Source organism: Rhyacophila brunnea, unplaced genomic scaffold, assembly GCF_057557595.1.
Source record: "Rhyacophila brunnea isolate RB1 unplaced genomic scaffold, BYU_Rbru_1.0 scaffold_6, whole genome shotgun sequence".
NCBI classification, from domain to species: Eukaryota; Metazoa; Arthropoda; class Insecta; order Trichoptera; family Rhyacophilidae; genus Rhyacophila; species Rhyacophila brunnea.
The window spans coordinates 41,451,811-41,467,659 of NW_028233276.1; the positions used below are offsets into that span (position 1 = coordinate 41,451,811).

At 31.0% G+C, this 15,849-nt stretch overlaps 1 protein-coding gene across 1 annotated transcript in view; it reads right to left on the reverse strand.

Moving 5' to 3' along the window:
* LOC147065691 (uncharacterized) overlaps window positions 1-15,849 on the reverse strand; it is a 44,373-nt gene that overhangs the window by 3,423 nt on the left and 25,101 nt on the right. Inside the window, exons 3-5 of the mRNA XM_085956886.1 lie at window positions 10,720-10,962; window positions 9,776-9,978; window positions 875-1,070 (exon numbers count right to left, since the gene is read on the reverse strand). Coding sequence (XP_085813012.1) covers window positions 875-1,070; window positions 9,776-9,978; window positions 10,720-10,896 — 576 coding nt within the window. The 5' untranslated portion in view covers window positions 10,897-10,962. The remainder of the gene's footprint in view (window positions 1-874; window positions 1,071-9,775; window positions 9,979-10,719; window positions 10,963-15,849) is intronic.

The window sequence follows — 15,849 nt, forward strand, 5'->3', positions numbered from 1 at the left end:
AATATAATGAATTTATTAATAAAACTTGTCTGTCTATTGTTGACAATATAGTTTTTTTACCATGTCCAATCCTAATAAAATCATGAGCCTCCGAGAGTGAAGGTTTGTATTAACATTTTTTTCAAACATGACAGTATAGTATCATTTTAAAATACGTATTTGAAAATAATAATACACAAGGAACCAATAACCCTTGAGCAATGAATAACCATCTTTGACTATCATTTATATCTTGAAATTAAACCTATACGTTTCCGAAAATAATTCAAACCGGTGATGGGAATTAGGTTTTTTACAACAATAAATCTAGAGAGAAAAACGACGTTTTTCTTCAAAACCAAAACCTGTTTCTAAGGTTAAGACGGTTCTTATTTTTGTTTGTATGGGATATTTAGAGGGTAATTACATCAGTTACAGAGTGTGTTTCATCAAATTTTCATGATTAAAGACAGGGATGTTAAAAAAGCGCTCATTTTTTTTATAACTGAATGAGTATGCTGCAACACAATCATACAAGATTTCACCCAGTGAAAAATCAGGGAGGCTTAAAAGTTTTACAATATTCATCTGATTCACCAACTCTTCAAGCTATAATAGCATTCACTTTACAAGATTGTTTTACGTCAATTAAACGTGTCCAAATTATATTAAGACTTAACTGAAAGCCACCAGAGTTGTTCATATATGAGAGAAACTGAAAAAATTGCCTAAACGGTGGAGAAAAGTTTTGGTCAAACAATAGAAATTATATTATTCTAAACTACCATTGTAAGGTTATTTATTTTTTTTAAATTATAGAAAAATGGTATTTATTTTCAATTTGCATTATTATATTGATTTATTATATTTTAATGAACACATTTTCTTTACATACCATACAACCTAAGTCTTCATCCCCATACAATCCTGGGAAATGCTTTTGGTCCCCACAATAAAATGATGTATCAGGAAGCTCCACCTTTGAGACAAAATTGTCGTCGAAATTTTTATCGTAGCCAACTGGATAATATTCTTTTGGCGCGTTCATCACCTTTGATACAGGATTTAGTGGAGCAGCCGCTTGTTGATACCTGGAAACAGAATTATAATAAAATATATAAGTATATTTTAAGAATATTTTCAAAAAATGTATAAATTAAAATTTTCATTTTCTTATGATTCCATTGCATTATACTGTTTTAAATGATTGGGTACGCATATATTATTTTCACTGTTCAATCTCTATATATATAAAAATCTCGTGTCACGATGTTTGTGGTCGAACTCCTCCGAAATGGCTCGACCGATTTTTATGAATTTTTTTATGTATATTTGTTAGATATGAAAATAGGTCAACAAGTATATATCATACCGCTAGGTGATTAGGGTATCTCTATCCAGAAAAATTTTCTTTTATTTTTTTGACAATTTTTTTTTTGTATTTTTTTTATTATTTGTCATAAAAAAATACCTGTAACTCAAAATTTTTACCCTCCTACCCTCACCCTCCCATTTTTTAATCGCGATTATATTATTTTTGTATGAACAAAGTTAACCGTCGTTCGTATTTCAAACAGAACGAAATTATTTATGTTGTTGAATGACAGATGGCGTTACGTCCGAGAAGAATTCAAGAGAAGCGTCGCGTCATTTTGACATTTCATTCGGCATATCACAACGCAGTGCGTGCAAAATTTTGTACGATTTATTTTAATTTATCTATTTTTATGTGCGTGTATCAAAGTCACAATGCCAGCAAGATGCAAGGGGGGCCATTTGGGCCGTCGAACGAATAAAGCCACAAACATGCAAAATAGTAGAGCAGAAAGAACAGACGAACAAATCCAACAAGATAACAAAAATGTGCGTGTAAGCATGTCGCAATTGCGTGCATCTCAATCACAAGAGGCACGAGCTGAACGAAATCAACAACGACAATTGGAACGGAGCCAAGCGCGCCGGTTCGTAGTTAACACACGCAGAGCAAATAACCGACAACGCCAACAAGTACATCGAACATTTATATCCGCTTCGTTCCTTCGTCTCGCATTCAAGTACGAGCCAGATATTGAATATTCCGCTCATCCGAAAGTGCTGATTGGTGCTATGGACAAAGAATGTCCCCACTGTCATGCGCTCAAATTCAAACATGAGTCAGCCGGGATGTATTGCGCATCAGGAAAAGTGCAACTACCAGAAATTGAGATACCACCAGAACCATTGAACGGCTTGCTCATCGGCACGGTTCCAGATTCAAACCTGTTCCTGAAATCCATTCGCACATTCAATTCATGCTTCCAAATGACTTCGTTCGGAGCAACAGAAATAGTTCACAATACTGCGGCAAATGGTCAACAATTCCATTCTACGTTCAAAATCAAAGGCCAAGTATACCACAAAGTAGGCTCATTGCTGCCAATGCCAAACGAACCACATAAATTTTTACAAATCTACTTCATGGGCGGTGAGGACATCAATCATGTGGATGCACGTTGCGGCTACAATAGCCTTAATTCGCCGAATGCCAGGCGCATCGTCGGCGAACTGGACGTCCTGTTGAATGAGCACAATGAATTATTGAAATTCTTCAAAGCACACATGCACGAATTGCAAAGTGACAATCACGCTATTGTCATCAATCCTGTTGTCACATCAATGTGCCTGTTGCTGACGACATTGCTTGAATCATGGTTGGCGACCGCACATCGACGCGAGAAATCGTTATTCGAAGAAAAAACAATAATCTGGAGTTCATCGCTGACACACACCGTTCATACGACGCTCTCCAATATCCGCTAATTTTCTGGAAGGGACAAGACGGATATTGCATAAACATTAAATAACGAGATCCTGTCACAGGTAATTCATTCATTATGAACATCATTACTCATTTTGAATTGAGAAAATGAATGGTTAATGTTTTTTGTTTTTATCGGCGGTCATCGTCTACAGCGCTCTATTCCTCTTTCTGTCATAGATCCCATCCCCACACACTTACGATACATTCGTTATTTTTTATTTAACAACCAAAATATTCACTAGAAATAATTTATATGGCAGAACAACGTTTGCCGGGTCAGCTAGTAATATATAATAAGTAAATAGCATTATGCATTATTGATTTTAATTGCTGGCACTAGCTGCAAATCCAGTTTTCTCTTTAAACTTTTCACCATTATACTCAACACAGAATACTGCAAGTAGAATATTTGCTATTAATAAACATTTAGAAAGGAAAATTTAATATCGATAACCATGTTTTCTTGATATATTTTCATCGTGACGATAAGATGATTTCTCTAACTTAGGTATGTCAGCTAGTTAAGTTAATCATCATTTTTGATCCTAAGAGAATCATAATATGGTCCTTCATAAGCTGAAGGTTGTATTAACAGAGTTTTGTTTTTACGAGAAATGAATGTTATCCACTTTTTCAAAATGTATTATAGATGACTTCAAAATACTTTGAAAAACTACATGTGAATTTTCTATACTCGGGGTATGATCGACGATATTATAAGTATGTCTTGGCCATTTTAGGTATAGGTAGGTACAAAATAAATTGAACTTATGGAGTTATTATTAATATTCTACATATTATTTTTTAAAGGATATTATAGTTATTAAGTGCACATATTTTTAGTTAAATTGGTATAAATAAGAAACAAACACAATCACATAAAATATATACCTACATAAATGACAATAATATTAATGATTAAAATAATTACACTATACAGTATTTATTCAACCAGTGTATCATCACCTTACTATTAAAACCTCGTTAATCCGATATTATGGAAAAATTAAGTTTGTTCGACAAAACTTAAAAAAAAAAATTAAAATCATATCAAAACCTCGGTTCTCTAGTATGCTGTCCATCTATTGACAATTTTTAAAAACTCGTAGTTTTTGTAGTTTCAAACATGGTATTTCAGAAACAGCGTTAGCAGATTCATCAGTTAGAGAGGTGTTTAAAATATTGTTTTTATTACGTTTTTCCTACCCCTCAACATTCTTCTCAAACATACTTACGAGGTTTTAATAGTAAGGTGGTGATATAGTATGTATTGTACCAGTTTGTCCGCATAACAAGATATTCTCAACTTTAATAATACAAATAATATATTCTTGCCGCTATTTACTAGTATAAACACCTGTAGGAAAGCATTTTTCATATCAGTGTTGAGAATGCCTTGTTCAACGGACAAAATCAGTTACTTAATTATGGGGATTTAGTAGTACGTAGGTATATATTATTTATTTATTTATATTTTATGAATGGTGTATAAGATTAAAGAAAGTAATACAATCAAATGTTCATTTAATTTATATCACAACAATCTCAAATCAGACATGCATGCACATAAGAAAAAATCATAAAATATTATTATAGATTTTATGAAAAGGTAGGTTTTTGAGGTCTACTATACCCACGATGGCTGAACGGCTACGCGTCAGGCTTATAATGTCATGAGTTCTAGATTCGAATAATGGGTCTTGCAAAAATTCACATGGTGTTTCTTTTCAATGTTTTATTTAACCAATAGTATGAATCTAATAGGTTGAGCGAGCGATAATAATCATTTCTCCCTTAGGAAGGCGAAGCACTCCAAAACCGCATAGGATTGTCGAGTCGTTTCAATTTCTGTATATTAAATCACACCTTTTGTTTTATTTAATTTAATATAAATCTGTCTTTCCAGAAAGAATTATTCTCAATTTATACTATTTTGTAAATAATATGAATTTTTGTATGTTCTCATTATCTGTCACAAAAACTATTACGCCAATATGGTTTTTTTTTAAATATTATAATTTAATCAATAATATTCTCCGTTTTTAATTTCACATTGCTTTAAGTATTATTTATTTGACACATGTGATGTATTTACATGCGAAATATTTCCGCCAGTGATTTCCATTCACATTTTAACTTCCACTACATTTCATGGTCATTGCTTTATAAAATATTCAAAAGAATTTCATCATAAATATTTTATCTTTGCACAAATATTAAAATACAAGAAAAATGCAATTTATTTTTGTACATTTAAATGTTTTACATCATCTACATAGTGTAAAAAAATATTTCTATGAACCATAGAATTTATATAATAAAGCAATTTCTCATCTGGCAACCTTGTGTCTATCAAATTCAATTATTTTAAATAATTCAAATCACTTAATAATATATTATAACCGAAGTTTAAAAAAACTGTCAATAGTATTTTTTTTAATATTATACATATAAGCCATGAGAAAAAATCCATAATATTTGTGAGGAATAAAGATGACTATTATACTATTCTGTGATCCATCCACAGACAATTACATTTATAAATGTAATCTTTCGTATATGACTGCATTAGTATATATAATTCGTAAAATATGTTTTTTATATAAATAAGGCATTTGATTAATTTTTGATAAAAAATATAATGAAACTCATATATTAACCTCGTGCAGAATATAAAAATAAAATTAATTATTCTAGAATGTTTCATTCCACGACGATTATATAAAAGATATCGACACGGTAACTAGTAAGGGATGTGTTGCTGGGTCGAGTAAAATTGCACAATATTATGCTTTCTCTATGCTCCGAGGCTGGAGCGTGACATGGTTAAGTAAGCAAGTAAATTTAATATGTTGTTGACTTTTATAATTTTGTTATAATTAATAACAAAAAAATATATATTGTCAGGCCGATGCCATTTACAAATAAATTATATATTATAAATATTAATTTTCGCTGTTCACGTTAATCCATAATATGTTCAATAAATAATTCATAATATATAATAGTGTGAATAATAATAATATAGGTAACTACACAAAGCATAATGCTTACAGATCCAAACTGACCTTAAATGGAGTAGAACGCCTGAATACTATATTCAAAATTCACGTAAAGTTTTCAAATAATACATGTTATCAGTGCTAACGTATGCAAGTGAATATTGTGTAGTATATTAATATAAAATAAATTCAAGAGTCGAGGGATGTTAATGTACAAATCGACTATAGAGCATAAATTACATATAAACAAACTAATTTATAATCAGGTAAACAAGAGTTCCTGGTGGAATAAAGATAGTTAAAATGATAAAATGGCAATAATAGACTGAACGTGTTGCTCAGTAAATAGATAACCGCCTGGAAAATATAATCCCAAAAAATCACTAAATGACTTCATGCCCGCTCTATCACTTACTGGATATACCTTAATCTATAAGTGAACCAATTTCATCTTATGATCCCGATAGACGATTTATATTATTTAATTACTATATGTAATAAATACTCCATTATGTACTTCTTTATTTTACCCTCATAGCATATTGTGAAAAAAGTCTGTATAAAAGTTTTGGTTATAAATACACGGAAGAGAAGGTACAACTTTACAGATAAAGTACAGAATAGTAATACATAAATAATTTTAAGACACACAACTTATATACCTAAATAATAATTAATATTACTTATTACTAAATAATTATTTATTACTAAATAATATTTAAACTAGATTTTTAATTTCAGATAAAAAGAAGTAGATTAATTTTAATAAATTAAATATGTATAATCAACAACTAATCTGAATTGTAATTTCGTTAATTGTAAATCTTTTTATGTCATATTATTTAAATTCTAATGCTTTATAAAATAAACAAAGTATTTTATCCTCTTAATTATTTTAATAATAATAATCTATTTTATCTGCTTTAATTGAGAATGTTTTGCGTACTGATAAGTACAGATTTACTATTGATATAAAATACATACTATATTATTCTACGTATATAATTTTCATAACTATATCTTTATTATTTTAGTTTTTATTTACAATGATATTTTTTATAATTAATTGGCCAGTTTACTTTGTGTGCCATATTTAAATGCGCAACAAGCATTTTAATAATATTTCTATAGTGTAGCGATGTATAATTGGTGATTAATTAAAAAAAATTAAATTATTTTACCTGTGATGCTTTTCACGCCTTGAATTACGAGCTCGCACATATTTCACCAACTTCAAAGCCACATAAAAATCCACGATTGCATTATTTCAAGTATAATTAGAAAATTTGCAAAATTTAACCATCATAAAAATAACAACCAAATTACGGAAATTCTTAACGCAATTTTAGTGTGAATTAAATTTCTCGTAGTAAACCATCTTAAAAATACCAACATGTATCCTATAATATATTATGTTCTTGTTCTTTTAAACTTTAAATAATTACATGACCATTTAGACATCAAATTACTTTTAAAACAATTGAAAAAATGCTAATTGAGCTTATGGTGAGATTTTTAGAAGAATTTCACCTACCAAGAGATTTATGGGCTTAAAGATATCTTTATAAAGTACTATTCTCCTAAAAAATACGATAAGTAAGTAGACTATGAAAGAAATGTTTAAACTAAATTGAAAAAGTATATTATTTAGAAGACATTTAATAGAATAAATATTTAGATATAAAAATATAAGTAGATGGATCTTTAAACATAGTATTCCCTTTATTAAATAGACACGCTTATTAAAATAAACTATTATCCACTCCCTGTGGTAAAAACTATAAAGACTGAAAGAAACTATAACTTCAATTATAATGATAATTACAAGATAAAAAAAACTTTTTATATACCACGTTTTAAATTTTCTGTTTCATCATATAAACTTGATAATTCTATGTATTAATAAATACTTTTTTTGTACTTGATAGAAATACTGAATAAATATAGAATACTGAAATGTCATTTTGACATTTCATATTGATTTCCATAGTAACGCACGTATATATTAATAATTTAGTTGCTAGGACCCCCTTAGCAACCAATAATAGTGTTTTTATGTTTACGATTTTTTTTCCGAAATAACTTTCCATACAAAACAGAATTAACTGAAAATGAATTCAACTCTGCTTAAAGATAGCTAAAAGTATTAAAAGAATGCATTGTCGTCGTGTTCTGATATATTCTAAAAGTTTCAAATGTCTAGCTAGTCGGAAAGTTAGTTAAAAATCTTCAATCGTCCAATAGAAATCTTGGACAAACAAGAAAAAAAATTTACTGGACAAACAAGAATACGAGCTAATAAAAACGTGGTAAAAAATAGAGTGTCGACCATATTATTTCTGCAACACAGATAACGTTTAATAATAAGATTGGAATATTTCCTTTATTATTTTGAATAGTTCTATTTAACATTCAATTAAAATAGTCACGCCCAAAATCACCGAGCGGCTAACAAGTCCCAGGTTCAAATCCTAAATCTGGCAATAACATCATATATTGTTTTCCAATGTGTGCTTGGAGTTAGAGTATGGACCCAATATGTTGAGCAAGTGGCCAACATCCATTTCTCATACAAACAAAAAAATCTGTTAATGTAAACCTCCACTATGTGGAAACCCATTTGATCTTCTTAGGATCAGACATGGTGATTAACTTAACTAAGTAGCTAACATATCGTCTCTGTTCTGGCAGAACACACTAACTGGAGAATACTAGTTTTGAGTAATTTGACTTTGAAGTTGTTAAAATGTTTGAATTAATGGTTTATCGTGTGAGTTTATTAAGTAATCGTAAAAAGGATGACTTTAAAATAAAGACTGTTTAATTATTAAGAAGGTTTCCAGACGATAAAGTTTGAAATAAGGAACATTTTGGTATAACTAACTCAATGTCATTTTTTCGAATTAGTGTCTTCTGCCAGAACAGTGACGATATCTACAAAAAAATAGAGAAATAATGTTTTCATCATGATGAAAATATATTAAGAAAACGTGTTTATCTAATGTGTTAATCTAATGTAGTATATTTCGATTTTAAATTTACCTTTCTAAATGCTTGATAATAGCAAATATTCTACTTGCAGTATTCTGTGTTGAGTACATATACGGGTTAATAGGTTAAAGCAAAAACTGGATTTGTAGGTTGTGCCAGCAATTAAAATCAATACTGCACATTGCTATCACCTTGTTATGCATTATTGAATAGTGAAAATAATATGTGCGTACCCAATTACTGAAAGTAATATAATGAAATATTATAACCATACGAATAATGAAAATTTGAATTCCTACATTCCTAGATTTTCTTTTTTATTCATTCCTGAATACTGCAAATATATAAATCGTATAAAAAATATCGTTTGCGGTTTATTTACCGTGATCAGTCATTGGATACATTCATATAATCAGGGTACATTCATACAATCAGCCCTTGCACTATCCCCTCCCACCCAATCTGATGTGAAACTGCAGCCTGAGTTAAAAAGTCAGCCCAAGAGAAGGACCCGTGACACATCATGCGTAGGTATCAAATGTGCAAAACAAAAGCTTTATGCTTGAAACTTTATGGCGACAACCATACCCCTCTGACCGTCCCACCCGAAGAAGATAGACTGTCCGCATGGAAAGTGAACCTAGCCTCTGAGGGTCTCGAAGATTTGGGTAAAGCCAGTAGAGCATCTCCCATCCGGATCTAGTCTTGGGTACCGTACATGGAAAGCCCTAAACAGACTGAGAATCATTCGAGATAACAAGGTGAAGTGGTGGTTCTCCGATGATCAAACTTGTGAGTGCGGTGAAATCTAAAGCATGGAGCATCTTTTTTCATGCAAGGCTTGCCCAGTAAGCTGCAATTTCGACGAGATCCTACAAGCCGAGGGAAATGGTGATGCCTTTGCCAACATTTGGAGTGATATGTTGTAGCTATTGAAGACCTGACACAACGAAGAAGAAGATTCATTAGATGTTAATAGATAACATAAAAATAAATAAAATACCTTTTAGGGGGTGGCGGTGGTGGAGGGGGAGGAGGTCTCGGCGTCGTGGTAGTTGTCGTTGTCGTTGTGGTCGTCTGGACAGTCTGCGCCGCAATCATCTGATTGATGAGCTGTTGCTGCCGTAGCTTCACAGCTGCTTCAATCGCCTCCACAGAAATATTCGTAGCTTTCGAAATAGCGATAATCTTTTGGTGCAAAGAAGCCTGTGGATTATAATCGTTGATTGCGTTATATGCTATCATATTATCGATCTTCTGCGTGGGTTTCGACGCGTAGTTATTACTGTACTGTCCACTATTTGCCATCATCGTGCTTAATTGACTTGCGGTAAGTTGATTTTGCTGCTGTCCGTAAAACGCTTGAGAATTTTGAACCGGATATGCCGGAGTTTGCGACATCGGAGGCTTTCTCAGCGAAATCGTATTTTGAGTAAACGACGCTGACGTTGGATATTTGCTCATCATTGTAGGCGCCACTGGAATTTGTACTGTATTTCTATATGACTGTGGTGATACAACTGATACACCTGAATTAAATTGTGGACTATCTTCTACTTGGTATGAAGCGCTTGTTGATATTCTTGAAATTGATGAAGGCATTGCGTGGAATGTAGGATATTTATGTGGAGTCATACCAATCATTGAAGGAGCTGGTATCATTCTCAAAGCTTGATCTCCAGAATTAGAAACAAAGTTTTTATTTTGAATACTATTAGCTGACATTAAGTTTTGTCCAATGTTAGCAACACGTACTGGTGGTGCTGACACACTCATGAAATTATTATTACTTTTAGCAACTTGTCCTATTCTATTTAAGGTTCCTTGTGGATTTTGTGGTGATGGTCTCTGATGCGGATTTGGTAAAGTTGTGATAGTTCCCTTTGGAGACATTTGTGTCGGTATTGGATATTGTGCATATGATTGTTTTGTAGGGGTGGGTGCTACCATTCCTTGTGGTGGAGGCATCGGTTTGAAGCTAGGTAGAGGGGTAGCAGGTTGTTTCATCTGACGTACAACTGATTGAGATCTTCCAGTCTGCACAGGGGTCTGAGAAGAAGATGGCATGGTTGCTATTGTTGGCATCGCTGATGGTATGATGGTAGAAGCCGTAGCCTGCGTCATTGGTGCTGCACTCGTAGATGGCTGTCGTACGGTCAGTCGATTTCTTTTCACGTTCTGGGCATTGTTCTGAAATATTTAAAAAATAATATTTTAATATTTGAATGGTAAACAATATTATTATAAATACATACATATCAAATTAATATAATCTTATTTATATATCCTAATCTGTGATAATTGTATCGTTTATATTAATTTAATATCAAAACGTATTTGTTAAATTGGCAATTAATAGACGCTTCGCTAAATATTTGTATCAACCTAAAGCAAAAATATGAATATCGGTGTGTTAACGCCTCTTAGCGAAAAATAATGATAGTACTATAATTATTGACAGATTAAATTATTAATGACAACCGTGATTACATTTTATTTCTTTTGTATATTGTAAGCTCGTACAATATATTTGAATATGTTTAAATCTAACCACTACTTAGTTAGATCATAGCCAATCATTAGAACACAAGCCGAGTACAAAGTTTTGCGCCAAAACTCAGTGGTCCTCTTCTGTAGACGTTAAAATAAAAACCACATAATGGTGCTCCATCAAAATGGTTTTTAATCATGAATAGTTTTGTTATTTATCTCATAATTATAGTTTAATTAACAAAATAACTGTTTTATTTAAAAAAAAAAAAAAAAAAATATATATATATTTTAACTAGATCTCGTGTACTCGTATTATAATATAATATCACCACCATTTATCAATAAATATGTTTGATTTCAGTCTAAATTTGTTATTCTTAGCTTTGGCGCTAAAAATTGTATTTAGTTTGTATACTAAAGATTGGTTATGGCTAGATTTATGATCACATCCACCCTACAATAACGGATCTAGAATGATTCGGCACCGGAACAACTGGGCGCTACACAATTGAATTAAATTCAAAAATAAATAGACGTTCGTGAATTTTATATTCTTTTGAAATATGTATATATTTTATGTTTTATGAGAATTTAAATATGCACGCGTAAATAATGATTTAATTTTGGATATGTTTAAGTTTCGACAAAAAGAGAGTTTTTTTATTATTATATGAAGCGTCAGGCATATTAATTCTCAATCCGCAATAAAAAAACAATATGTTTAGAGCAAAATCAACTAACTTATTTAACTTCTTCATTTACTTTCTGTATCAAATCATAACGAACGTATATTTATTTCATTAATGAACGTTATTTCATTCGACAATGTGGCGCCTATTTGTCCTGATGTCCAATTGTCTCGGTGCCGCAATAATCGTATATTATATTCATAAAATGTTTCAATATTATCTATGAGTCTTGACCACAATACACGTCATGCCCACGTCACAATAATCATCAACACTTTTGTTGTTTAGCATACGCCCAGCATTATATGTTTTAGAAATTTTGTTTCATAATAATTAATAGAAAACCCGATGACTGGCGGATACATTGCTGTGAATCTTTTTATAAAACTGGACAGGTAAAGTCTCATCTTTTACTCTTCGATGATAATAAAAAAAACTTTCTCAAAAATCCAATAGCAGGTGTCAGAATTTTAACGACTTGTCTACATTGTACACATTTTATTGATATCATCATTAACCAGTAAAGTTTTTTTTTTTAATTTTGACGATCACAATTCATGATTTCATTGACGAATACATTAATAATTAAATTACCTGTTCTGTGATACTGCATATATTTATTTCTTCTTTACACTGTTTCTTTGTATTTTAATGTCATGTTGTGAACGTCTTAAATGTTTAATTTGTAATGTTCACGATATGTAAAATTATATGAATTTGAATAAATGAAAAACATATTTATTTTTATTATTAAATTCAAAACATATTACTTATCCACCCGTCACATTAAAATGAACGTTCAATATATTTTAAAGTACAAATATTTATGTATTGTATTATTTTTATATAATAATACAATAATTGTATCAGTAATTGTATCAAACATATTATAGTATATGCTTCATAACTTTGCACTCCGGCTCTAGCGTGAAAATGATGTAATATATTCTAAAAAAAATAAAAAATATATTATCTATTTATTTTCTTATTAATACAAGTGAATATATAGGTAATCAGAGAAAGAGGCGTATCAGTGTAGTAAAAAGTGCAAAAAAGTGCAAAGTTATAAAACGTATACTCTACTATGGACTAGGTACCTACATAACCAGTTAATATTTTTGATCATCTGCTTTCCAGAAAAATAAAATAATTATCTATACTTAACACATATTCACCCTTATAAATATACAGTAATAAAAGTAAATAAGAATACGCAAGCTATTTTAAAGAAAAATAGTTTTTCAAAGTCTGGCGTATTAAAAACAAAATCATCTATATTATTTTATAACATACAAAAACTAAAGTATCATACGCCATGTCTTGATTGGATTACTCTCCGTTTGCATTCATATACCTTACGGCAGTGATCCTCAACCCCCCAAATGGTACCGGGCCGCCCAAGTAACATTAAATTATTTCCATTTTATTTACTGTGGTGTTTTTCTCTCGAGTTTTTGCAACTTTCCATACACGAGAGGTTAACCGGGAGCTGAGAGACGTCACGTAAAGCCGCACCAATACCGCGCATGCGCAAAATAGCGTGATATCGGGGCTGAAGATTACAAATAACGGTGTCCTTAAAATTACGCTCTGCTGGTGTTCTGGATTAAAGTCATGGCGGAATACCCTGAGATGGCCACCAACCACAGCAATTAAATCCCTATTGCCATTTTCGACATCCTATCTGTGTGAAGCGGAGTTTTCTGCAATGACAGAAACCAAAACAAAACAACGGAATAAACTGGACAAAAGCAACACACTTCGGGAGTCATTGTCTCCTATTACCCCCAGATGGAACCGTCTCGTTGCAAAGAAAGAAGCTCAGAGTTCTCATTGATTTAGCGTTATAGTGAGTTAAAATGCTAAATAACTTTATATTCATTTTTTGGTGTGACTTTGTTTTTGTCTTTAATTTTGAAGGCATGTTTAAATACAATTAAATTTAATATATTAAATCAAAACAATCTAAAATATAAACTATCAACGTCCCCCCCTCAGCGGGCCGCGGTAAAATTATCAAACGTTGACCGGTCCGCGGCGATAAAAAGGTTTGGAACCACTGGCTTACGGTACACTTCAATACAATATCTCTTGAGAATAGACTCTTCAACGAGTACGAAACGGTGAAAAAAGAGAAAAAAGAAGACGCAGTGACAACTCAAAAATCTATTACGACAGTTTAAGATACTTAAAGGCAACTAGTGTATTTGAAGTCATCTAAAATCTACAAAATTTTATAGTTATTGGTTTTTAAGAACATAATAATCTGTGTAACGTATTTGAATTATTACAGAAAACAATTTCAGTATATTTTAGTTTGAATTTTCAATAAACTTAGTGTTAGCAGGCACCTATAGTTATTCGATATAAATAAAGCTTATTTTCTATTTAATAATAATGAAAATATATTAATTATTTATTATATATTATATATTTTAACATTTTCTGTCAATTCTAAAAGTTTCAAAAAATCTTCTATGAAATAAAAAAATATAATGAGAGTGTAGTAATTCATTTATAATGGAGAAAGGAAAAGATCAGTTTATTATGTAAAATTTTATCAATCTCCTACCTCAGTATTTTATTTTATTTTTAACTCTTTGACTACTTTCATACCACTAGCGTACCAAGTACTGATATTCAAAAAAAATAAAGTATACTGATACGCCTTGTTTTTGTTAATTAAAATGTTACGCCCATCTTCTACTCATTTCCTTAATTAGTAGGTAACTAAATGACTATCAGAAGAAAAATTTTCGATGTATACTCGATTGAAGTATGTGTATTGTTAATAATTGTAGTGACTAAATGATAATACGGTGAAATAATAACTCGTATAACATAAGTTCATCTTTTTATTTACCACAATATATTGGTAAAAGATCACCATACAAGATTTAGTGTGGGAAGAAATAATATGATTCTGTTGAGTACAGTCTAATATTTATGCCCACTGGTTACTGAACTTTTTTGCTTTGATAGAATACAGTTATTTTTTTTCAGTTGCAGTTATGAATGGGCATTAGCTATTTATGATGCATTGTGAATAAATTAAAAGCCAGTAGAGTTGAGTAAAATTCAAAAATACCACTTTCTAAAACATTTTCTCATCGCAACTTATATCACACTTTACCATATCCTGTTTTCTAAGATGAATAACAATAATATGTTTTACATTATAACAAAGAAATAGACGTAACTCAGTTGACTTGAGTATCTGAAGTATAATATATGAATCCGAAATACAAAACATCTCAACAGTAAAATTGTCTTATTTACCATGTTATGTTTCTGAATTTTCTGGCTATACCTCAGTTGAGGCATGTTGTAAAAATATCGTGGCTAGGCGATGCGCGGATTGTGCAAATGACGTGTACCGAACGAAATATAATTTGTCATATAAATCCAACATGCGTCCATTTAATGTTCTGTTTATTGTTCTATTAGTAACAATAATAATATATTCATTGACATGTTTTCTTTTTCAAGTAAATGGGTAACGTTTTTAGTCATCTTCACACGATTTAAGAATTAATACCCCCGTCGCTATCACGTAACAAATTGACATGTTTACAGCTCGACATTCGCTCTCCGATTGCCAGCGAGTCCAAAATTTCGTCGCACCTATAGTTGAAAATTATTTATCGTTTCACTGAAGTACCGTCTTAAGGGGGATGCTTATACTATCAGAGGCGAAAAGAGGCACCTAACGGAAAAATACGAAGCTTGCAATTTGAGATTTTTTTTGATAATTTACAATTTCAACTGTAGTAATTAATAAATATGTATCTGAAAACACTAAAAAAAAAATATTTTTTTTTAATTTAAAGATAAACTGGCAATTGTAAAAAAATGTAATAAAATGTGAATTCGTTGCAGGGTCAAATCTTATTAT